The following is a 26,227-nucleotide window of genomic DNA, read 5'->3' on the forward strand; positions in this document are numbered from 1 at the left end:
TGAAATGTGTTTAACATTTAAACCTATTTCCTGCATATAAAATAACAATATTTGTGTTTACGTTCACTCTTTCAAATATGCAAGTAAAATACAGCAGGAATGCGTTACCTCACCATACCTCTGTCTCCTTTCCTCACCTCCTGCTGAGGACTTAGGAAAAGAGAAGTGGAACGACGTCACTCTCTCTCCTTGACGGTGTGAGGATGTCCGCCGTGTTGAAACTACAACGAGCAGACGGACTACAAACACGCATCGTACTCTGTCTCAGCGTGCTCTGTTGTTTGGTGGAGGTCATATGAACGAGAACAGCCTGTGTAAATATCCTGCACCACAGAGGCGGGAATCTTAAAGCCGAGGAACATTTAGGGTCCGATTTACTGCCGTCACAGAGACAGAGTCTGTGCTGACAGCTGTGAGCAGCAGCACTTTGGGCCTTATGCACGTGTTTGTTTCACTGCCAGGAGAGAATTTTAAATGTCGCCTCTGTCACACACAGTTTACTGCAAACTGCACGAAATCTGCCAGTGCGTCACATTAATGTCTCAATATTGCACTGTGCTATTCAAACTAAGAAGTGCTGCACACATTCATGCGTGTGCCACAGTAACCATAGTAACAGAGTTCAGTTTGTAATGATGCAGCTCTCCTCGGGATAAATCGGAGCTCCACCCGAGTCCTGATCCTGAGACCTTTGCACGGTGCTCAGAGGTATTTCTTCTATCAGCCTGATTCTCCTGAACATGAGCTCACACTGCATTACTTTGGTTAGTAAGCTCTTCTGTGTTTTTGAGTCACATATTCTCTCTCCTGATTCTTACTGAAGCCAACTGGCTGCATCTCTGTATATAAATTACAACTATAAAATGAAATCCATACCATGTTCTTATATCTTCCTGCTGTGGAGGTCGTTCCCTGTAAAATTCCTCCATCATCACTGATCCCAGCTGACCTGAAGTAAACAGACTGTAACACAACAAAGGTCATTACTAATGAACGCTCTTCATGCAGGAACAACTCAACAGGAAGTAGTTTGTATTCCAGCAGTGTGACGTTCAGGGTTCAGCTGCTGATAAAACTAGAAATACATCAGCAGCTTATGGCTGAAATGGAAAATGGAACGTTATGATGAACGTTTACATGATCTGCTCTGCTTTGGTTATGTTTTTCATGAATGGTCGGATGGTCCGTCGCTGTGAATTATGGGATGGTGTTTTCTCCTCTCCTTTCATCAAGGATGCTTTGGTGTATCCTACTCTAAAGGGAGCACTGAAGCTCCTTTCCTTGGAGTTTGGAGAGGTGGAACAGCTCCGATCATGGTCACGTATCTCAGTGAGGAACACGCCCACAGTTTCTGCTGAAGTCATCGTTACAGCGAGCGACGCTGGTTTCAGCCTGATGATGACATCAGGTGTGTTGTTTAAAACGGGTGCAGTGTACACCTTTTCACACTTTTGATTCTGTTCACCTGGACGCCGAGTTTTCATTGGTGGATCTGCTTCGTCATTTCAGCCTTACCTGGATCATCGGGCATGCATCGAGACAGAGGAATGTTTTTGTACTGTTAAATAAAGTTTTAATACAAAGCTTTGATAATGAGGAAGAGTCAAATTTACATTCATCCATTTATATACTCGTCTCAGTTCTTCCTGTGGGGGCAGTAGAGTCCAGTACTGCAGTTATTTCCCACAGAGAAGAAGAGCAGCCGCCAGAGCGGAAGTGAGAAAAATCAGCGGGAGCGGAGCGGCATTTCTGTTTGAGTACCGCCGGGTTAAAGGTCACGCCGTCACCGACAAACACACACACAGCCGAGAAGAAGCGACCAACTCTCTGCTAACCAGCGGCTTCCTGCTCGAGTGAGTCTCTGCTGCTGTACGGAGAGACCTTTGTGGTGAAGGCGGAACCAGCGGCTCAGCTCCAGTTACCGCCCGGAACCGCCTCACGTTGCACTGCAGCCCCTTTCCCATTTGTACCTGCTCGGCTTTCAGGGTTTTACATTCGGTCACAGTTCCTGGTATTGTTTTAGTACCTGTTCGCGATCCGAGCAGGTATTAAACTATGACGTCATCGGACTGCATGCCACTGATTGGCTGGTCAGTGGCGTCACTCGATAGGTCATGAGAACGTCTACTTCACAAAAAACGAGAGAAATGTGTTCTGGGAATCCATCCGACTTCACAAACCATCCTACCTGTTGTTTCTGCGCATGTGAACAACACAAAATGAAGTGGCGACCCGTCCTATCTACTTAAATTTATGCTGGAATTATTGTGTGACGGTTTGCTCCAAGAAACAACGCCCCCGCATTCGTGTCACATTTTAATTAAGATTACACGTTGCTATAACAACGAGCACCTATATTAGATGGTACTGGTTATAGTGGAAACCCAGTGGAGTCGAGTTGTGGCTCGAGCAGGCACTAATGCAAAAGGGGCTAAAAAAAACCTGAAAATGTTTCATACGTCTGAAAAGTGCGTCCTGTTTGGGTGCGCTTGTTTTGCAGACATGGCGGTGCAGGTGCCGTGCCTGTCGTTCCGGCAGCCGTATGCCGGCCTGGTTCTGGACGGGGTAAAGACGGTGGAGAGCCGCTGGAGGCCGCTGCTCGCTCCACTGGAGAACCAGACGCTGGCGGTCCACGTGGCTCAGCGTGACTGGGAGGGGTCGGAGTGGAGGGCGGTGCTAAGCGGCCTGCTGGGGATGGACGGCGCTCAGATCGAGGCGCTTCTGGAGTCCGGGGAGCGGTTCGGCCGCGGCGTGGTGGCAGGTTAGAATCACTACTTACTCTGCCACATTTACACATCCCTGAACGAACCCTGTGGTCTCCTTTAGGATTGGTGGATGTGGGCCGGACCTGGCTTTGCCCCGCCTCCCTCCAGGGGAAGGACCTACAGTGCCTGGAGCAGTCGGCCGGACTGCTCCAGGACTGCTGCAGGAGAAGCACCTGACTAACCTGTCCAACCCTCGCTGGCTGAAGGCCCCACTGAGAGCTCCGGGAGGTCGCGACCTCTGGACCATAGAGATCCCAGCAAAACTGTTACCGTGACAACACATACGTAACCTACCCGAGCACCGATGCTGGAGCGACTTCTGTCATAGTACTTTGGTCTATGATCAGAGCGATGGCGCTGACCTCAGATCAGGTCACTGTGATGTCATCAGCACACCTGATTTTTGGGGTCAGCGAGGTCTTCCATCTCGGAGGGTGGGGTGGGGGTCAGACCAATGATCTGAGCTCCTGGGGCCGTCGTCCCGGAGCACCAGAGGCTTCAGGCAGCTCGATGAAAGTCCAACCTGTCCAGTTCTTTGTTTCTTTGAAATGATGGAACCAGTCTAATCCCAGATTTCTGCTGCAAAATAAGCGAATGCATGTCACTCCTTAGACTCGTCCTACTCACTGAATGTTTAATTTTGTTGATGTGTGGGGGTTGAAACGGCAACTGTTGCCACAGGTGGCTGCATGTTACACTGAAATTAAAAGGTAATATTTTGCTATGCTTGCTGTTCTGCTCATTGTTCTCTCGCTCTTTTAGAAAACAATCTGTGCAGAATTGTTGTAATTCAGTCACACTGGAGGGTTTTAGAGCACGAAGCCGTCAGGATGGTAAACTGCAGAATTCATGGTTCCATCAACAAAACAAATAAGCAAACAAACAGACCTCTAATCCAGGTAACTGCACTTAACTCAGGCTTTTCTGAAGGTGCTTCCTATCAAAAGTTACCATGGTAACTTATCAGCAGGTATGACACCAGCACCCGTTAACCAATCAGATCTGTAAAAACCACAGTGATCAATACACACAGTATAATTTAAACATGTATCAGGCTGAGTCAACACGCCATCTGCAGATTTTCATACAACCTGTGGCGCTTTTCTCTGTGAAACAAGCGGCGGTGGATCATCCCGAATGATGATGTCACCATAAGCAAATCCAGGTAAAGAGTTCCTGGGCTGAGGGACGTCCCTCCATCACCGCGTTTCTGTTCTTGACTGCTCGCTGCCGTTTAACTCTGCTGTGACACCACTTCCTGTGCCAATAAAGGTTTAAAAATGACGACAGGCGACTCAGTGGGGGGGGGGGGGGGGGTCGTCTCAGGCTTCGCTGCTCATCACAGGTCTGGACAAAGTAGTCGTTCAACCATCCATCAACCTGTGTCTCAGTGTAATCAGATTACTTACTGAACTTCAGGGTCACAGCAGCTGGAAAAAAAATGCCTTTATTGATTTTAGTTCCCATGGAAACAGAAAATCAGAGTCAGCCTCCAAAGCTCTCAAATTTTCTGCTGCTATGAATCACACTCACCCCTAACCTGCACAGGTGAGAGCTCAAACTGACACACTGAGGCGCCGCCCCCTCGCCAGACACGACGACCTATCATCTCTAACTCCCCTCTGATCCCCGCCTCTCACGCCCTGTGGAGAATCGCACCTTTCTGGCTTTATTATTTTACTTCCTGTTTGCTCAAAGCATAAAAAACAGGAAGTTGATGTTTGGGACTGTTAACTGGACAATAGTCATGTGACCTGATGAAGCAAAAACGCCATCTGCTGGTGAAACAAACTTTATTCACCCAAAACAACAAAACATCAACACAAAGAGATCCCTCCACCAATAGGGACTGGTCACACCCACCACCTCATATTGGCTGTCAACATGAATTTAACCAACAGCAAAAAGGAACGCTCACTATTTAACATCCAGCCAACCTTTAAATCCTAACTTAAATTTTTCTGCTTTATTTTGAAAGTCTTGCTGCAGGAAAAGTGTTCATAATAATGTTACCATAATGTTACCATTATTACCACTAATTCAAAACAAAAGGGTTTTAGCTTTGAGCTAATATGCACGTTACATAGTGGGTGGGATGTAGTGTGTGGCTGTGTGGTGAGGGGGCGGGGCAGCAATGTACCCAACAACGTGAGAAGGGTTGGGGGCAGGGCAGTAGAGTCGTGGGGCGTGGCCTCCAGTCGATATTGGCCCCCAGTGGACAGAGGAAGGGAGGCACGGGTGGTAGGAAGAGTGGTGAGGGTGGTGGGCGGGATGTGGAAGAGGAGGTGCAGGGGCTGTAGTCAGGTAGGTGCTTGGGGGTGGAGCTTCATATGGCAGGTGGAGCAGTGGGAGAGGAGGAGGGAGGGGCGACTGATCTGGGTAGAGGAGAGCAGAGGAGGGGGCGGAGCCTGGAGGAGTAGGACTGATGGAGGAGGAGCTTTCCATGGAGACAGCTGAGGAGACAAACCACATCCTTTATTTTCAAAGTAAATTCGTTTATTTGGGTTTTAATGTGGAGGCACATGAATCATGTGACCTGACCAATGACCAACATCCTTCATTTACACTGCACCTTACTCCAGAATTACTGCACCACACTTCCTGTCTGTTGCCACGCCTGTTTGCCCCACCCCTCCCTTCTCATCACGCCACTCTCACCGTTATGCAGCTGTAAAGCTTCACCAACAGACCTGCTGACCTCCGGTACTTCTACACTGTTTTATCGACAAACACTTCCTGTTTTAGCAGCGTGTGCACTCCAAAGGTAAAGGTGTGTCACTAGTACTGACCGCCGTTGTGTCCCTCTGTCTGTCCATCTGCAGACCTGGAGGATTCTGGGTAGGAGCTGGCGGGCTGATGGGAGATCCGCCCGGTCTCAGAGAACGGCTGGGAGGCAGCTGGGGACGGAAGATGGGAGGTCACAGTAAAGGGGGTGGAGCTTAAATGAAAACACCTGAGGGACCATCCATGCTGTAATGACTGCACACATCTTCCTGTTAGTCATGTGTTCCCCACAGCTGCCCCCTACCTGATCGCACTGTTTTATTGTGAAAGGCTTCGCGACGGAAGTGAGGCTCAGCTAGAAGATGAAACTTGCATCTTTTGTATACAGGTGGAGGAAGTGCAGCACCACCTGCTGGAACCGATCGCTCTTACCGTGCAGAGGGGACTCCTGGCCCAGGTAGGGCGTGTAGGGCTGGTAGGGGTAGGCAGTCTCAGGTGAGGAGGCGGGATACACCTGCTGCTGTTGCTGCCAGCAGCTCTGATGGTACCACTGAGGAGACAGATGGTCACATGACAGTCACATGACTCACAGCATCATGTCATCACCTGAAACACCTGCAGAATCATCTATAAACATTCAAAGAACCTGAAGGAAACGTGTGTCTCTTTGAAACGGCAGCCGCAGGTTAAAGGAGAGGAACGCCAGTCACATGACCTCCACAGGACCCAGGTGATCAGAAAGACGTTTACCACACCTGCAAGTGACTCAGGTGCACTCAGACTTCTGCTAAAACAGATCTGCCAGTGGAGGAGCTGAGCTAGTTTCAGTCATTATGTCCTGTTTATAGGATGATAACGAAAGGTTTCTCCCACTGAAACTGTCAGAATCAACATCCTGTGATGCTCCGCGAGGTCATTCAGGCGTCTCACCTTCACCTGTCAGCGCCGCTTCAAAGACTGCGTTTACTGTTCAGGTGTCTCTTACCTGGACGCCCAAGTTGAAGTAATACTGGAGGACTCTGCAGTCTACACACACGCACACACACACACACACACATAAATCAAACTGATCCATATGGATACAAACTGTAAACACAAGCTTTTGACCTCTGACCTCTTGGTAAATCACTTCCATTAGGGTCATATGAATAAGGGGGCGGGGCTACCACAGTGCAGAGAGGCTCACCCATCTCATTAACCAACCAGGAAGAAGCAGCTGGGATCGTCATGGCAACTGGAACCAGAGAATGTGTTAGTGTAAGGTAACCTACTGAGAACCAATGAGACTGCCAGACAAGCTCTCAGAGGTGACAGAAGTCCCTCCCCCTGATATTCAGACTTCCTGTTTAGAGGTGCAGCCAATCAGAGCCAATTAAAGCGGGTTCGGGCCTTAAACAGGGCAGAGCTCTGACAGAGGTAACTGAGGTGGGCAGTGTTTGCTTACCTGAGCGTGTCTGCACGTGTGTGGCTGACGGCAGGTGAGCAGCTGCTGGTAGCCGTGATGAGGAAGAGGAGGGTGAGGAGGAAGAGGAAGATGGAGACGAGCAGATGACTGACAGCGGCTTCACTACCTGAAACACACAGCAGTGAGCGAACACCTGCAGCTCTGCAGGCAGCCACAGGGGGCAGCACATCAGGATTCTGATGATCTCAATTTGTTTTCAGCGATTCTGCTCGTACACACAGAACCCGCCAAGCGTTTTCTTTTCCCCCTTTTTATGGATATAGTTTACAAAGAAAGACAAGATGGACAACAAACTGTTTACAATGAATACAAAACAGAACTTCTCATGTTAGAACATTGTTTTCCTCTCTTATTTACCAAACAAGCAACAAAAAGAAAACAAAATAACCAAAGCCAGAGGGATTATGATATTAACTAAGCCTGGCCACAAGAACCACACAGAAGTTAGCTGCAACATCACTGAGCTTTCCCGTTAACACAGACAGACATCAGATCCGTTAGTCAGCTGGAACATCCTTAAGTTGAAGTTTAGAGACGTTTTCCAGAACCCCAAATTTTATCGAATGTGCCCTTTTGGTTCTGGATGGAGCAGTGGATCTTTTCCAGACTGAGACACGACATGAGATCAGCAAGCCACCGAACATGGGAGGGCGGGGCAGCAGCCTTCCACCTCATCAAAATGGCACGCCTAGCCAAGAGGGAACCAAAGGACAGCAGCCTGCGCTTTGCTCTGGGAATATACTAATCATCCTCTCCCGCTGTACCAAAGAGAGCATGTAGGGGGTTGAGAGCTAGTTTCAGGCCGGTAGCCTTGTTCGAAGTGCAGGAAACCTCCTCCCAAAAATTTGCCAGGGCAGGTCCAAACCATGTGGGTTAGACTGGCATCATCAGACCCGCACCTGTTGCAGCGAGGGTCTAAACTGGGACAAAGCTTAGCTAGTTTGGATTTAGATAAGTGGGCCCTGTGGACTACTTGGAATTGTAACAGGGAATGACGGGCGCGGCGTGAGTCACGGACGGCGCAGAGTGAGTCCCAGACGGACGGCGCAGAGTGAGTCCAGACGACGGCGCAGAGTGAGTCCCAGACGGACGGCGCAGAGTGAGTCCCAGACGGACGGCGCGAGTCCCAGACACACCCAACTCCTTCTCCCATGTGGACTTGAGGCCCACAATGGGAGCTGGGGTTACACTGCACAGTTTATTACAGCTTTGCCTGATAGTTGCAAATTAAGGAGCTCGTCCAGTAAGTTAGCAGCTGGAGCTTCTGGAAAATTTGAGAGGTGGGATTGCAAAAAATGTCTGCTTTGTAAATATCTAAAAGAGTTTTGGGAAGATGTATTTTCCTGCCAGCTGATCGAATGATGATAGTTTGTGTATAAAGAGATCTTTAAAGTAAATAATACCTGCTCTGAACCAGACCTGGAACAAGTTGTCCAAAGCTGGGGGGAGGAATAGGTGGTTTGTAAGGATGGGGCTTTGAAGGGAAAATAATTAAGACTGAAATGTCTCCTGAACAGCGCCCAAACCCTGAGGGAGTGCCGAATTATTGGATTAGATGTAAAGTTGTCAATGGATGAAGGAAGAGAAGAACCCAGAAAGGAGGCCAGAGAAATTCCCCGAGTTGAGCCTGACTCCATTGCCAGCCAGCTGGTGGGGCGCACACCCTCCCCAGACTGAACCAGTAGGTCAGGGGCCGAATGTTGGCAGCCCAAGAGTAAAAGCGGAAGTTGGGGAATGCCCTGTCAATCTTAGGTTTCTGTAAATGCACCTCAGCTACTCCAGGTCGTTTACCCTTCCAAATACAACAGGAGATTATCAAGTGTAGAGTTGTAAAGAAAGACTTGGGGATGAAGACTGGTAAAGATGGAAATATAAGAATTTAGGAAGGATCTTCATTTTAACTGAATTAATTCATCCGACCACAGCTGTGTTCAGGGGTGACCACTGTTGAAGGCTTTGTTTGACATTCTTCAGTGTAAAAAAGTCGGCTTTGAGAAGTTGTTTATACTTTCTTGTAATTGTAATACCAGGTAGGTGAACGGCTCCTTGACCACTTGACCCGACAAATCTATTAGAAACGCTTCTTCATTTGTTCGCTTTTGGACAGATTTAATTTATAACCACAGACTTGACTGAAACACGTGAGTAGAGACACTATGGACGGTGCATGTGCATTTGAGATAAAAAGCAATAAATCGTCAGCATAGAGAGAGACTGTTCAGTTTGACCTCTTTGTGTGCCCTGGACAAGTTTACTGCTTTGAAAAAGCTAAAGATTCAGTAGCTAGATCAAATAACAATGGGCTAAGGGGACGGTCCTGACGTGTGCCACGTTTGAGTTGGAATGGTTTGAAGTTGAACTTCCCCGGGTCTGAAACGAGACGCTCAGACTGCGAGGCAGCAGCCAACCACTGAGCTACCCTGACACCGCCGTCACACACGCGATGATGTCACCTTCAAGCTACGCTGCGGGACGTACCTGCTGGCTGTAGCTGAAGTTCACGTCTGATCTTGTGGGAGAGTCAGCCACGCCTCCTTCCTGCTCATCCTTTCAAAATAAAATAAAAACAGACCGATTACAGCTTCATGGGGTCACATGACCTCTTCACACGTGCGAATTTCAAACCACGGGCGGAGTTTTCATGTTTTCATGTGCAACATTATGCTGACCTGCATCACACTAACAGCAGACAGAGGCAGAGGTTTTACCTGATTGGTGGAGGTCTCAGTGGCGCTGTAAACTCCGGATGTCTGGAAACTCTGATCTGAAATAGTGTGAGACAGAGTCACCAACATGGCTGCTGCAGGGAGGCGTGTCACGGCGGCATCACGTTACTCACCCTGTGAACTGTAGATGAAGTCCTCCGTGTACTCGGCTGCATGTGGGAGGCACACACACACACACACACACACAGTCAGTTTCTGATGAGTTTTCACAGTAAAAGCCTCTCATTAGACTTTTACTGTGAAAGGTTACTAAGGGGAAGGAAGTGAAAGTCTGAAGCGAGCAGTGGCGTCCTCACCCTGGTCCTCCACTGTGCTTATGTCCTCCTGCTCCTCCTCTGACGAGCATACGGGAGTGTTTCTGGGTGGGGGGGCAGGGGAGAGGGGCCCAGAGCCTCTCTGAACTCTATAGGAGGAGCCAGAGGGAGGGGCTGGGGCCCCAATGGAGGGGGGAGGAGCCACAGTGGGGCCCTGCGTAGGAAACGGTAAAACATGACCTGAAAATGTTACACCTGACTCTTCATACCTTCAAACATCCACGACAACAAGTCTGTGACTAATCATCAGTCACCGCACTCAAGGGCCCTTTCTATTGGCTGCCAGCAACAACCAAGAAAAGACTGTATATAAAAGATAGACATGTTTGAGTTTAAAACTGCGTTTTTGTTAATGGCCTAGAGGGGGCGATAGCTGTGGTCACGTGGAGGTGACCTCTGACCTCAGCTCACGCACAATAAAATGAGTCTGACGTCTCAGAGGACAAATATCTGGGACACGTGATGTCGCCGCGTACCTCACCTGTCCTCAGTGATCAATAACCATCATTTATTGTGTTTACCATAAACCACGTGAAGCACACGGCCCCTCCCACCTGCCTCAGCGTGCACACACGCGCCGCATCATCGGAGCATTTTTCCCAGCACATACTCACTGGCAGCGGAGGGAAGACGCCGTCGCTGGCGCCATCGAGCTGGTAGTATGAGATGGCTGCGTCCAGGTCGGCCGGCTCCTCCACCGCCTCGGGAAAACCAAACTGACACTCTTTGTTCAGAGCCGCCGCCAGCTGACGGCGACTGCGCCTGAAAAAAACCACGGAGGAGAAAATCAAAACCCACCGACTGACATCACATCCTGTTTCAGGCCAGAGTGACTTTGTCTGCGATTACGGCGCCTCATGTCACATGACTCGATTCACAGGAGCTGCTTCAGAGATCAGCTGACCGGTCGTTCCTGGTGGTTACATCAGTGTTGGCGTGTCGTGCGTGTTGGCATGTCGTGCGTGTCGATGAGTCAGCGTGTCGACGAGTCGTGCGTGTTGTTGACGATTCGTGCGTGTGGGCATGTCGTGCGTGTTGTTGACGATTCGGGCGTGTCGGGCGTGTCGTGCGTGTGGGCGTGTCGTGCGTGTGGGCGTGTCGTGCGTTTACCGGGACCTGAAGGTGAAGCTCTCGTAGTCCTGATAATACCTGCGACCAGGATGGTAATAGGTCAGCTGAGTACCAATCAGGTGACGGTTCAGGAAACGGGTGGAGCTTCTGACCAGAAACATTTACGCACACACACACACACACACACACACACACACACACACACACCTCATTAACATGATATTTTTCACTGATGGGCGGAGCCACTGACATCGATCAGGTAACCAGGAGGGCGGGTCCCACCTTCAGAAAAGTGCAAACTGCACAGGTGCATCTCAGGTAAAGTCTCACCTTGAGGCTCCGTAGCGTGGTGTTCTGGCTGGGGGGGGATGGTGATGGTGAGGTGGGGCATAGGGGTCATAGGTCATAGCTCCAGGTGATGGAGGAGGGGGTGGGCGGGGGTGGCCCGCCGGTTGGAAGCGAGGCGGCAGACTCGAGGGGGCGGGGCCTCCATAGGAAGGAGGAGGTGGGATTAGCAGCTCTGTTCCCTTCATCCCACGAGATTTCCTGAAGTAGCGATGGCGGTGATGCCGCTGACCACGAGAGTCCGGGTCTGAGGGAGAGACAGGAAGAGACCGTACAGGAAGTCAGGTGAGTAAACAGGAAAAGGATAAAACGGAGTGGATGGAAAAAAAAAAGCACCGAGGTCTCCTTTTCTGGAGGGCGCAGCCACATTCCAGGCGGGAACCGGATTCACGGGTTTGAGGTCTGTCAGAGGGACCAGGTGTCTGTGAGGAAACACACGAGTGATGTCACAGCGGCACTGATGGATTGATTCTGCTGTGCGTGTGCGTGCGTTACTTCTCGCCCAGTTCCTCGATGAACACCGTGACGGCTGATGAGTGCGTTCCCACTTCCTGGATGAAGGCGTTGTAGTACTTGCCCTTCGGCTCCAGACGCACCTGAAACACAAGTTTGACCTGATGTCACAAACATGGTGGCTAGGGGGTGGAGCCAAAAATAAAATGCCACCTATCTTATAGTACCACAAATGTTTTTGGAGCTTCATTCAGAGTTACAGCCAGTAACCACAGCCGGTAACCACAGCCGGTAACCGTTTCAGTGCCTGAACAGCTGATCAAAGTTTGACCTCTGACCCCTCGCTGTAGTGACCTCACAACACGCATACCGAGATGCCTCAGAGGTCACGCTACCCAGAGTCCCCTTGATGTTTACGTGCTTGATAATTACATTCTCCAAAACTACTTCCTTCAAATGTTTCAGCATAAAAGCCTCTTTAAGAAGTGAAGTTCTTCTGTGTAGTGAAATGCTGAGAGCTTTTAATTTGAAAGGAATACAGGAAGTGTCAAGAGTTTGTAAAGGAGAGTGAGCCTAGATGCACTGGTGGATTATTTTATTGCAGGTGAGGTCAAAGGTCAGAGAGCGGTTCCTTTTTTTCTCGTCATGTAAAATGTTGACAGCTTTGACGTCCGTCTCTGCACATCGATATAAATCAGAATAAAAACTAATCCACACCGTAAACATCACTGGGGTTAAAAGTGACACGATCAAAGAGTTCTTATGTGACCTCTGACCTCAACACTCAGAGGGCACTATCCCTTTGTATCCTGTAGCAGCTGTGAGGTCAGAGCCTGAGGCGGTTTGGTGTGAATGAACTCTGACCTCTGTGTCTGAGCCTTGTTTCAGTAATACAGGGATGCCGTCTTCTTACCTGACACTTGTCTCCCAGGAAGTACTGCCTCCCTGCAAACACCATGTAGTCAGTCTTCTGCATCTCTGTCACAGGAAGTAATCAGATTACACAGCTGTCAGTCGTACAGTGTCCAGCTTCAGTTCACCAGCATCACTTTATCCTGACGCTGGTCTGGATGAGTTAAACCTGCGTTACCTTTGCAGGTGTCCTGCCACACATCGAACTCCAGGTTTCTGTAAACGTCCCCGTCCAGAGACTTCATCACTTTGTAGGGCAGAGACAGTCTGGAGGGGGGCGGAGCTTCTGCAGGAGGCTGAAAACAAAAACATTACATCAGCTGCAGTTCCTCTGATGTCCAGCAGAGGCAGCAGTGAGTCAGTCCCATAAACTTCCATGTTTGCTGTCTGCTAGCTTCACCTGACCAATAATATGGCTGCTGTGAGGTTACCATACCAACAGATCATCCAAGAAGGCGGAGCTCCAGTTTAATGAGTGAAATTCAACAGTTATGATTGGATGCCACGGACTTGCACGTCACGGGTTCTTCTGGCATCATTTGGCTCTTTTTTACCTTTCTTACTTCACCAATGACGAGTTCACGTGTTCAGGCTCCTGCTGATGGCGTCTGACGACTCTTTGAACAAACTCAGGCTGAAACTAGACACTAAAAGCTGCAGAACAGAGGTCGCCACTGCAGAGCCTCAGGCGAGGAACAGGAAGTAGAACGTGTTTCTAAATACCCTGATGGCTTCTCTGAACGTTCTGGAGGATTCGGCACTGTGGTTGTTTTTAAAGTTTCATTTTTTCTTTAAGGTTTTGGTACTTTTGTTGCTGTTAGTGTTTAGAGTTGTTATCCATCAATGCTCGGGCGATCGGGGATCTATCAGCATTCCTACCTTTGAGTCGTCCGTCACAGCTCGTGGTTTCTCCTCGATGGCTCCGCCTGGCTCCGCCTCCTCACTGCAGAGCACAAACAAATGGGCTCTCAGTTCTGATGTTTCCATGACGATGGTTGCTTCATCAGTTTCTGATTTTGTCCGTCACCGTTGCCCTGGTTACCACGATTCCAGGTCAGAGCTGCTCTGCCACAACATCCTCAGGTGTGTATGTGTTTACCTGTGCCCGCGGTCCTCAGGTGTGTATGTGTTTACCTGTGCCCGCGGTCCTCAGGTGTGTCATATCCAAGGTCGACATCACTGCACATGGATGGACTGTTTCTGTAGCGACGACCTCCGACCCTGAAGGCCTCCATGGCCTGGCAGAGCTCCGCCTCCTCAAAGCCAAATACCTGAGTGTAAAGCAGCTCATACAGAAGAGCTGCATGCACACGCACACGCACACACACACACACACACACTCTGAGTGCAGACGAGCTATAGACTTTCTGTGTTCGGCCAATCAGATAGCAGCACTCACACTGACAGAGGGCGGCAGAGGCGGGGTAACTCCTTGGGTAAACAATGTCATAGTGACCATTGATGGAGCAGCACAGCGTCACCTCGGCAACACAGAAGACTGACAGTCAGCACCAGCCAATTACCTCACAGACCTCAGGGTCACGTGACCTTACCTTGTCCACAAAGTCGTCCTCCGAGATGATGGTGGCTGGTTTCCCCGGGTAACGGTAGATCAGGAAGCAGCGCCTGCACACACGGAGTCATGTGACTGAGTTGTACTGAACCAGAGTGATAAGGGACGCCTTGTTTATGATGTCATCACGCCACAGACTCAAACTGATACTGACATATTCAGGGTTAGCACATACAGTGGGGCAAAAAAGTATTTAGTCAGCCACCGATTGTGCAAGTTCCCCCACTTAAAATGATGACAGAGGTCAGTAATTTGCACCAGAGGTACACTTCAACTGTGAGAGACAGAATGTGAAAAAAAAAATCCATGAATTCACATGGTAGGATTTGTAAAGAATTTATTCGTAAATCAGGGTGGAAAATAAGTATTTGGTCAATAACAAAAATACAACTCAATACTTTGTAACATAACCTTTGTTAGCAATAACAGAGGTCAAACGTTTACTATAGGTCTTTACCAGGTTTGCACACACAGTAGCTGGTATTTTGGCCCATTCCTCCATGCAGATCTTCTCAAGAGCAGTGATGTTTTGGGGCTGTCGCCGAGCAACACGGACTTTCAACTCCCGCCACAGATTTTCTATGGGGTTGAGGTCTGGAGACTGGCTAGGCCACTCCAGGACTTTCAAATGCTTCTTACGGAGCCACTCCTTTGTTGCCCGGGCAGTGTGTTTTGGATCATTGTCATGTTGGAAGACCCAGCCTCGTTTCATCTTCAAAGTTCTCACTGATGGAAGGAGGTTTTGGCTCAAAATCTCACGATACTTGGCCCCATTCATTCTGTCCTTAACACGGATCAGTCGTCCTGTCCCCTTGGCAGAAAAACAGCCCCATAGCATGATGTTTCCACCCCCATGCTTCACAGTAGGTATGGTGTTCTTGGGATGCAACTCAGTATTCTTCTTCCTCCAAACACGACGAGTTGAGTTTATACCAAAAAGTTCTACTTTGGTTTCATCTGACCACATGACATTCTCCCAATCCTCTGCTGTATCATCCATGTGCTCTCTGGCAAACTTCAGACGGGCCTGGACATGCACTGGCTTCAGCAGCGGAACACGTCTGGCACTGCGGGATTTGATTCCCTGCCGTTGTAGTGTGTTACTGATGGTGACCTTTGTTACTTTGGTCCCAGCTCTCTGCAGGTCATTCACCAGGTCCCCCCGTGTGGTTCTGGGATCTTTGCTCACCGTTCTCATGATCATTTTGACCCCACGGGATGAGATCTTGCGTGGAGCCCCAGATCGAGGGAGATTATCAGTGGTCTTGTATGTCTTCCATTTTCTGATGATTGCTCCCACAGTTGATTTTTTTCACACCAAGCTGCTTGCCTATTGTAGATTCACTCTTCCCAGTCTGGTGCAGGTCTACAATTCTTTTCCTGGTGTCCTTCGAAAGCTCTTTGGTCTTGGCCATGGCGGAGTTTGGAGTCTGACTGGTTGAGGCTGTGGACAGGTGTCTTTTATACAGATGATGAGGTCAAACAGGTGCCATTCATACAGGTAACGAGTGGGGGACAGAAAAGCTTCTTACAGAAGATGTTACAGGTCTGTGAGAGCCAGGGATTTTCCTTGTTTGAGGTGACCAAATACTTATTTTCCACCCTGATTTACGAATAAATTCTTTACAAATCCTACCATGTGAATTCATGGATTTTTTTTTCACATTCTGTCTCTCACAGTTGAAGTGTACCTCTGGTGCAAATTACTGACCTCTGTCATCATTTTAAGTGGGGGAACTTGCACAATCGGTGGCTGACTAAATACTTTTTTGCCCCACTGTAAGTGCAGGTGCACATTTGCTGTCAAAATAAAAGACGCAGCAGATAAGTTGCAGCGCGCGTTTGCGTCCATATAAAAGGCTGTTGTTGTCCACTCGAGTGGGATTTTCATGGCACATTCTGCACCACATCAATCAATCTTTATTTATAAAGCACTTTTCATACAAAAATGTAGCACAAAGTGCTTTACATGGTTAAAAGCAGCCCACCCCGCCCTCCAGCTCACTCCCCACACTCTCTAACACGAACGATCATGGATACATACACCCTCCCCACCCACACACACACTTAAAGAGTAAACTTGGGCTGGGCACACATGAGCCAGGTGAGGAAACACCATCACAGGGAGCCGTCTGCACCGGGAGCCGCTCACAGACCGCAGTCTCGAGGCTGAGAGGACCCCCAGAGCCCCAGCAGCCACGGTCGATCACAGCCCCGGTGCAGAGAGCCCCCTCTGAGGAAACACTGGAGATATGACCCATTAAGGATATATACAGGATAAAAAAATAAGATAAATAAGAACGGGATACAATATAAATATAAATATAAATGTAAATATAAATAGAGTAAGAAGATAAAAAATGAATAAGAATAAAATCAATAAATATTAGGTATAACCTAAATTAATAATAGAATAACAGGGTAGAATAAATAAGCATAAAATAAATAAACGTTAGGTGAAAGCTAAATTAAAAAGGTGGTCTTGAGCCTGTTCTTAAAAACATGTACGTTCTCTGCGGCCCTCCGGCTGTTCCACAGACGAGGACCATACCACTGAAAAGCTGCCTCTCTGTGAGTATGTGTCCTGACTTTAGGGACAATCAAAAGGCCAGTACCAGAGGACCTCAGGGTCCGCGAGGGTTCATATGGTAAAAGCAGATCTGAGAGATAAGAAGGCCCAAGACCATTAAGACATTTAAAAACCAATAAAAGAACTTTAAACTCGATCCTGAAACACACGGGGTTCCAGTGCAGCGATTCTAAAACCGGTGTAATGTGGGCCCGCCCTCTGGTCTTCGTCAGCACACGAGCTGCAGAGTTTTGTAAAAGTTGTAAAGGTGAAATATTCTTTTTGGGGAGACCAGAGAGCAGGGCAGTAATCAATGCGACTGGTAATAAAAGCATGCATCAGCATCTCCGTGTTGGCCCGAGAGAGAATAGGGCGGACTCTGGCTATATTCTTTAGATGATAAAATCCAATTTTGGTTACATGTTTAATATGTGGGATAAAACCAAGCTCAGAGTCAAAAATAACACCCAGGTTTTTCACTTGTAGTGAAGGACATAGTGAAAATGCCTGTAATTTAGACAAGAGTTTCTCTCTCTGAGCCTCAGGACCGACAATTAAAACTTCAGTTTTGTCCTGGTTAAGCTGTAAAAAGTTTTCTGCCATCCAAGATCTTATATCTAAAATACAGTTAAAAAGGGCATCCATTGGTCTGGTGTCATCAGGAGACACGGAAATGTACAGCTGAGTGTCATCAGCGTAACTGTGGAAGTTCACTCCATGCCTCCTGATGACACCGCCAAGAGGGAGCATATACAAATTAAAAAGTACAGGGCCTAAAACTGACCCTTGAGGCACACCACATGTCATTTTATGGATCTTAGAGGAGCATGTATCCATACTCACCATAAAAGTTCTGTCTGAGAGATAGGAAGTGAACCAGTTGTGTACAGCACCAGAGAGGCCCACCATGTGTTTCAGTCTGTTTAAAAGAATAGCATGGTCTACTGTATCAAAGGCTGCGCTTAGATCCAGTAGCACCAGGACTGAGAGCTTTTGGGAGTCCCAGTTACATCTAAGATCATTTAAACCTTTAGGAGAGCAGTCTCTGTGCTGTGGTTCACCCTAAATCCAGACTGGAATATCTCCAGGATCTGTCTATCACTCAAAAAGTCATTAATCTGAGTAAAAACATGTTTTTCTAAAGTTTTACTTAAAAATGGTGAGTTGGATACAGGTCTGTATTAAAATCATTACAATCCAAACTGCTCTTCTTCAGAAGGGGCCTCACCACCGCCGTTTTAAAGGCAGCAGGGAAGACACCCAACTGAAGAGAGCAATTCATCATGTATAAAAGCTCAGCTTCAAAAAATCCATAAAGTGTTTTAAAGAGTGAAGAAGGGATTGGATCTAAAAGACATGTGGTGGGTCTCACTGTGGAGAAAACTTTCTTAAGGTTCTCAGCATTAACCAGGACAAAGCTGTCCAGTGTCTCCTCAGGTACAATCGAGCCCTCAGATGTGTTTAAAATCATATTGTGAGAAGATAAAACATCAGATCTGATGGCGCTGATTTTTCCCCTGAAGTGGTGCAAACTGCTCACAGAGTGAGTCTGTGGGAGCTTAAAGCGGCTTCTTCGACACCTAGTTCTAAACAAATGTCTGTCCTCCTCCAGAAAATCTTATGTCGCAAACGCGGGTTGCAACTTCTTATCTTGTGCGCGTTTTTTATTTTGACAACAAATGCGCACCTGCGGACCACTTAGGTGCACCCTGGATATATTCCTATTACTGGCAGCAGTAAACGTGTTTGCCCTCCACAGCGCCCCCTACAGTGGCCCCTTAGTGCCAATCCCCGCAGTCCTGTTTAAGCACGTTTTTCCTCACACGTCTATAACATGTTCACTTTTCACCTGCTCTCACCTCACTGAGAAGCAGAGATGGTCAAGTGTGTTTCAAATGCTTTAATTTAAACATCACGAAGCGCAAAACAGTTTAAACCAATCTAAACCTCTTTACAGTGTGAAGCTCCACCCCTCGGAGTGACTCACCTAAGGGGTGTGGCTACGGACAAAGTTCAACATGTGTTAGCCGTTTCTCTGCTTTAGCTCCATCAACAAATCTTAACACCCGAGTCAGAGATGACAGGATCCCCACGCTGATTATGAACTCTGCTTCCAGCACTGAGCGCGCTCAGTAAAAACAGGTGTTTCACAGGTCATGTGACTCTTCTACTACACAGAATGATCCCTGTGAGTGCCGTCTGCTCCAATCAACGACGTAGGACATGATGATGATGATAACATAACGGTAAATAATCTGAGAGATGATGAACCTGCAACTTGAATAGCTATTGAGTAGGGTTGCAAAATTCCCAGAATTTTCAAAGATGGAAACTTTCCATGGGAATAAATGGGAATTAATGGGAATAAACTGGGAATTTTAAAAATTGAAGGTTGGCTCTTCTTAGGGAACTTAAATATAGTTGAGCAAAGTATATTTTAGCATAATATTGACAAAAACAAACAAATGCAATTCAAATATAAAGTGCAAAAAAATTCCTCAAGGCCCAACACATGCAGCAGCCAGGAGTTCCACTCAAGGGGAAAATGAATCTGTTTCAGCTGTATCAGAGTCAGATACCCACTCATCAGCTCCTGGTCCCTCTGGCATCAGAGGATTCTTTGATTTTATGGATGACACTAGCCAGAAAAACGCAGATGAGTGTTTTGCTCGTGCAATCTATGCAACTGGCTCACCCCTGATGCTGACATCCAATGTGTACTGGAAGAGATTTTTGAATATTCTCTGACCAGCATACATTCCCCCAACCAGACATGCATTGTCTACTCATCTACTGGATGAAGAGTTCAGTCGAGTTCAAGCAAAGGTGAAACAGACCATTGACCAAGCTGACTGTATTTCAGTCATCTCTGATGGATGGTCCAATATCAGGGGACAAGGAATTATTAACTACATAATCACCACTCCTCAGCCTGTGTTCTACAAGAGTGTAGACAAAGGAAAACAGACACACAGGCCAATACATTGCAGATGAGCTAAAAGTGATCATCAATGACCTTGGACCAGATAAGGTTTTTGCACTGGTCACTGACAACGCAGCCAACATGAAGGTTGCCTGGGCACATGTGGAGGAGACCTACCCTCATATAACTACTACTGGCTGTGCTGCCCATACACTAAATCTTCTCCTAAAAGACATAATGGCACTAAAAACAATGGACACTCTGAATAAGAGAGCGAAGCAAGTTCTGAAATATGTTAAAGGCAAACAAGTAACTTCCGCTACATTTCTGTCAAAGCAAAAGGAAAAGAACAAGAGTACTACACTGAAGCTTCCCAGCATAACGCGATGGGGTGGTGTTGTTATCATGTTTGACAGCCTTCTGGAGGGAAAGGAGTGTCTGCAAGAGATGGCCATATCCCAGTCTGTAGGCAGTGACATCAAGAAGGTCATCTTGGATGATGTGTTCTGGGAAAGAGTATCTAGCAGTCAGAAAATCCTCAAACCTATTGCAGCAGCAATAGCGAAGATAGAGGGGGATGGTGCCATCTTGTCAGATGTCCAGTGCCTTTTTGCAGAACTCAAAGAAGAAATCCAGACAATTCTGCCCACTTCCCTACTACTGAAAGCAGAGGAAACGGCTGTGGTCAAGTCATTGGAACAGCGGAGGGAGTTCTGCATGAAGCCAGTGCATGCAGCAGCATACATGCTGGACCCCAAATATGACAAGGGCATACTTTCTGGGGAAGAGATCAACGGTGCCTATGCGGCCATGTCTGACCACCTGGGTCTCGATAAAGGCAAAGTTCTAGGCAGTTTGGCAAAGTATCGAACAAAGCAAGGCCTTTGGAAAGGGGATGGAATATGGCAGTCATGCCAGCACATATCTGCAGCCACCTGGTGGAAGGGACTATGTGAATCTGAGGCCCTTGCACCTGTAGCCTCCATCCTCCTCCAAATCCCACCATCATCAGCCGCCTCCGAGCGCAACTGGTCACTGTTTGGGAACACCCACACAAAGGTTCGCAACAGGCTCACAAATGTGAGAGTGGAAAAGCTGGTCGGCATTCGGGCAAACCTACGGCTCTTTGAGCCTGACACAAAGCCATCCTCAACAAGGCTGGAAAGTGACACTGAAGAGGAAGACTCAGATTTGGATGCTGAGGAAGTGGACATGTTGTTGGGTGATGATGAGGTCCAGGAAGAGTCTATTGACTGAGCAAAAATGAGAAAAGAGGATTGCTTGAAGGAAGATTTGCATGTTTAATGGGACGTTTTGGAGGATAAGTGGCATTTTTCATTTAACCTTTTGAATGGGACTTTGTGGAGATTCATGAAACAAGTTATTGAAACGTGTTCTATTCTACTGTACTTACAAATAAATCTGTTGAAAACATTTTGCATGGAGGTTTTCTTATGATTTCTGTTTATATTTATGCTTGGAAATAATATATTCCCAGTTAGTTCTCCTAAATTCCCATTAATTTCCATAATTCCTATTATTTCCATGGAAAGTTTCCAATATGGAATATTTCCAAAATTCCCAAGCTTAACTTACCATGGAAATTTACCGGAAACTTTTCAGAAATTTACCGGAAATTTTCCGCCCCTTTGCAACCCTACTATTGAGCAACTATTAGAGAAAAAAAATGAACCATAATCATCTCACCGATGTAATATTATCTACAGCTACTTTCAGTACCATTGAAGTTCAGTTAGACTCTTTTTCTCCAATTGATCTTTCTGAGTAGAAGTCATCTGTTCACACAGCTCTTTGCTAACTACAGGCCAATCTCCAACCAGGCTGTAGGTATTACAGGTACTGCACTGCAGTGGCTTGTATCATATCTATCTAATAGACTCCAGTTTGTGCATGTAAATGGAGAGTCCTCTTCACACACTGAGGTTAATTATGGAGTTCCACAGGGTTCAGTGCTAGGACCAATTCTGTTTACATTATACATGCTTCCCCTAGGCAGCATCATTAGAAGACATAGCATACATTTACACTGCTATGCAGATGACACCCAGCTCTATCTGTCCATGAAGCCAGATAACACACACCAATGAGTTAAACTGCAGGAATGTCTTAAAGACATAAAGACCTGGATGGCCGCTAACTTTCTGCTTCTTCATTCAGATCAAACTGAGGTTATTGTACTCGGCCCTGAAAAGCTTAGAAATATGGTATCTAAGCAGATTCTTCCTCTGGATGGCATTACCTTGGCCTCCAGTAACACTGTGAGGAACCTTGGAGTCATTTTTGACCAGGACATGTCCTTCAACGCACATATTAAACAAATATGTAAGACTGCGTTCTTCCATTTGTGCAACATCTCTAAAGTTAGAAATATCCTGTCTCAGAGTCAAAGGAGCTTGCAAAGAAAAGCGTCTGGACTTCTTTAAGTTACTTGAAGACGTTTCACCTCTCATCCGAGAGGCTTCTTCAGTTCTAAGGTCAATTGGTGGAGAGTCCCAGATATAACCCTAGTGGGAGTGTCCCCCCACAGAGGGACAAAAGGACCCCCTGATGATCCTCTAATCGCCTGAGCCAAGGTGTGGAACTGGGTGTGGGTCCCAATCAGCCAGAGTTTCGGGTGATTTCATTGTGAAACCTGGCCCCACCTTATCATGCGAATTCCTGAGGTCAGATGGCCCAGGGTGTGAGTGGGCTTTAAGGCGTCTGGGAAGGGATCTCAAAACTGGATTATAGATGGCAGAGAGTTGGTGTCGTAAACCACCGCCTCTGTTCAAAGATGGTCGCTCACAGTGGACATAGATGGCTTCTTTCACTCCTCTTTCAAACCATCTGTCCTCTCTGTCCAAAATGTGAACATTGGCATCCTCGAAAGAGTGACCTTTATCCTTAAGATGCAGATGGACAGCTGAGTCTTGTCCTGTGGAGGTCGCTCTTCTGTGTTGTGCCATGCGCTTGTGAAGTGGCTGTTTGGTCTCTCCAATGTAGAGGTCTGGGCATTCCTCGCTGCACTGTACAGCAAACACCACATTGTTAAGTCTGTGTTTTGGCGTTTTGTCTTTCGGGTGAACCAGTTTTTGTCTGAGTGTGTTGCTGGGTCTGAAGTACACCGGGATGTCATGCTTGGAGAAAACCCTCCTGAGTTTCTCTGATACACCGGCTACATAGGGGATGACAATGTTGTTGCGCCTGTCCTTCTTATCCTCCCTCGCTGGTGTCTGATCTTCTTTTCTGTGCCTCTTTGCTGACTTCTGAGTCTGACCTCAGGAATTCGCATGATAAGGTGGGGCCAGGTTTCACAATGAAATCACCCGAAACTCTGGCTGATTGGGACCCACACCCAGTTCCACACCTTGGCTCAGGCGATTAGAGGATCATCAGGGGGTCCTTTTGTCCCTCTGTGTGGGGACACTCCCACTAGGGTTATATCTGGGACTCTCCACCAATTGACCTTAGAACTGAAGAAGCCTCTCGGATGAAGGTGAAACGTCTTCAAGCAACTTAAAGAAGTCCAGACGCTTTTCTTTGCAAGCTCCTTTGACTACGATGACCTGGATGACTGAGAACTTTCACAGACATCCTGTCTCAGAGTGACGCTGAAAAACTAGTTCATGCATTTATTACTTCCAGGCTGGACGACTGTAATTCATTATTATCAGGATGTCCAAAAAAACTCCCTGAAAAGCCTTCAGCTAATCCAAAATGCTGCAGCAAGAGTCCTGACAGGGACTAGAAAGAGAGAGCAGATTTCTCCTGTTTTGGCTTCCTGTTAAATCCAGAATTCAAAATCCTGCTCCTCACATACAAGGTCTTAAATAATCAGGCCCCATCTCATCTTAATGACCTTGTAGTACCATATCACCTACTTGTTGATATGCACCAGGTTTCTGATCACAACCTGGTGCACCTTGTCCCTGTGTATGAGCCCTTAGTGCGCAGGGAGCCACCCGCACAGTCCAGAGATGGTCGGAGGAGAGCGAGGAAGCTATTAAGGACTGTTTTGAATCTACTGTGTGGGAGGTGATCTCTCCAAACGGAGAGGACATCGACAGCCTTGTGACATGCATTACGGACTATATTAACTGCATTTTGTCCAAAACTCAAACGCGGCAATGGCGGACGAGCGGGGCTAAAAACTTTTAAATATTACTCTTTCTGGGTCACAAAATAAACTTTTGAGTTATTTTCAAGCGAGAATGTAGCTGTGTAAACTTCAAATATCTGCTCGATTTATCAAGATATCATAAATTTCCAAACGAGCTCCGACGTTTTCGGAGACGTCTGTGACCTGCCAGCTCCACAGCAGACAGCGAGGTCGAGGATTATTACAGCCGGCGAGAACAGCGGACTCCCGGCAGATCGTTTTCAACCCCCCCGCGGTCTTTTCGCTACTCAGGTTAAACAAACGCCAGTAGCTGTCTATTGTATTGAGTGTCCACTAAAATAAAAATAAAAGCATTCTAACATCTCACCTGCTTGTTTTTATTAAGGTATGTACACGTATGTACATGTGCACTATTTTTATTAATAGAGATTTCACTACTGAGGTTAAACATGATATATAAGTCACTTAGATCACTTCTAAATGTTAATGTTTGGTTTATTTCAGTGTTTTATTTGTTCCTGAGTAAACCGGTTTGCTGAGATTAAAGTTAAGCTTCTTAACATATTACTCAGTTAAATTAAGAACGGCAGTAAAAACTCCGGACCTGTGACATCATCAAGTACGCTGGCGGTCTAATTGTACAAATCGCGAGTCTGTACTCGCGTACTTGAGAATTGAGAAAGGGCCTCTGTCTCTCTTCCACAGCATGTCTTTATCCTGTCTTCCTTCTCTCACCCCAACCAATCACAGCAGATGGCCCCGCCCCTCCCTGAGCCTGGTTCTGCTGGAGGTTTCTTCCTGTTAAAAGGGAGTTTTTCCTTCCCACTGTCACCAAAGTGCTTGCTTGTTGTGATTTGGCGTTATATAAATGAAATTGTATTGTGATTTAGGACGGTATAAAACAAAAAAAGAAAATTCTGGTTTGGTAGCCACACCCCTCAGGTCAGCTGGTTTCGAAACACGCTGTGACTGCTTTGAGGTCACCGAAGAAAACACAGCATACCTGCATCACTCACCTGTACAGCTGAGACAGAGCCTTGATCTCCACCTGACCCACCGTCTCCTGAAAACACACACAAGTTAACACACTGCCTGCAGGTGAACAGCTGGCTGAAGGTCAAAGGTCAGAGATATTCACCTTTGGATCCTCCAGACGTTCCAGGTATTTCTCAAACGAGCCTTCAACGAACTGCAGAGGACAGAAAACACAGCACACTAAAGTAACTGAGTATTTCTCTCATACTCAGAATACTCTGAACTCACCGGCTCAAAGTTGCATCTATTGGCTCTCATGAAGTTAGCGCAGTCCTGACGGATCTTCTGATGGTAGTTCTGAGAGAAGTACAACTACACACACACACACACAGTTTTCTGAGGTTAGCCTCGCGGGTCGCCATCACGCCGACGCACACACCCAGAAACCGCTCAGAGATGACAAACAGCCGTCACTAACAGTCAGGGGGACGAGTTAGAGACAACCTCAGACTGCTGAGCAGCAGAGCTCAGGTGAGCTCAGGTGTGTCCTCCTGGGGAACCTGCCAAATGCCTCAGCGGGAAGGAAACAGGAAGTTGCACCTCTAACAAAACACAAGAGTGACAATCACTTCCTGCAGGAGAAAAGTAATCCACTACACTCCCAACGAGGTAAGAGTCACAGGTAATGGATTACTCAGAGTAACAAGCGAAGCTGATGGGAGGAGCTTCACACAGACACCTGTGGACAGGTGAAACCTCTGAGGAGCCACAGGTCACTGACACGTGTTGCTGTCCCTCCTGGTTCTGGTTCGGTCCACACTCTCAGACCTACTTTGTGCGGCGGAATGAAACTGTGTGCACTGACGTCTGTGACCTTTGACCTCGCCCAGTTTGACCCAGAGTTTAAAGAAAGTCCCTCACACCGTAACTGTACTCGGTACGCCTCCCTCCCGCCACCCAGCTCACCTGCTCGGACACGGCCCGGAACAGGCTGGACGCATCGCGTGCCACCATCTTCCGGTACAGGCCGAGGCTGCACAGGTACTCGTCCATGTTCACGAAGTACTTCTTCAGGCCTTTCTGCATCGCGCCGCCGCTCCGTCACCTGCACACGGACTGAACCGCGAGCCCGCGAGCTCAGGTGGGATTAATCAGGTCTGATGGGCGCGCGGAGCCTCGCGGTGCTGCTGAGGCCTTCGCGGACCGGCCCGGGCTCGGAAATACCAGCGCTGCTTTTTGTTTAACGTCATGTTTGTGTTATTATGTGACTGGTTGCTGATGTTTTACTTGTG

The 26,227-nt window shown here is 47.6% G+C and overlaps 2 protein-coding genes across 2 annotated transcripts; one reads left to right on the forward strand and one right to left on the reverse strand.

Moving 5' to 3' along the window:
- Positions 1-2: 2 nt before the first annotated feature.
- Positions 3-6,060, forward strand: LOC146516013 (protein EOLA1). Its single transcript, XM_085161816.1, is given in 4 exon segments — positions 3-1,853; positions 2,501-2,761; positions 2,827-2,918; positions 2,921-6,060. Coding segments are annotated over 3 exon segments (471 nt in total). The 5' UTR covers positions 3-1,853; positions 2,501-2,502; the 3' UTR covers positions 3,041-6,060.
- alg13 (ALG13 UDP-N-acetylglucosaminyltransferase subunit) lies at positions 4,845-26,150 on the reverse strand. Its single transcript, XM_085161806.1, has 25 exons — positions 25,902-26,150; positions 25,224-25,307; positions 25,099-25,149; positions 24,977-25,023; positions 14,329-14,401; positions 14,175-14,256; positions 13,910-14,075; positions 13,655-13,718; positions 12,954-13,071; positions 12,777-12,841; positions 11,906-12,006; positions 11,747-11,832; positions 11,396-11,657; positions 11,105-11,212; positions 10,609-10,756; positions 9,977-10,148; positions 9,794-9,829; positions 9,663-9,718; positions 9,433-9,501; positions 6,934-7,060; positions 6,604-6,723; positions 6,475-6,515; positions 5,922-6,039; positions 5,555-5,662; positions 4,845-5,218 (listed from the first exon to the last, which is right to left on the reverse strand). Exons 1-25 carry the CDS (start codon positions 26,019-26,021, stop codon positions 4,845-4,847), a joined length of 2,796 nt encoding a protein of 931 aa, XP_085017932.1. The 5' UTR covers positions 26,022-26,150.
- Between the last annotated feature and the right edge of the window lie 77 nt (positions 26,151-26,227).

Source organism: Neolamprologus multifasciatus, chromosome 6, assembly GCF_963576455.1.
Source record: "Neolamprologus multifasciatus chromosome 6, fNeoMul1.2, whole genome shotgun sequence".
Classification (NCBI taxonomy): Eukaryota; Metazoa; Chordata; class Actinopteri; order Cichliformes; family Cichlidae; genus Neolamprologus; species Neolamprologus multifasciatus.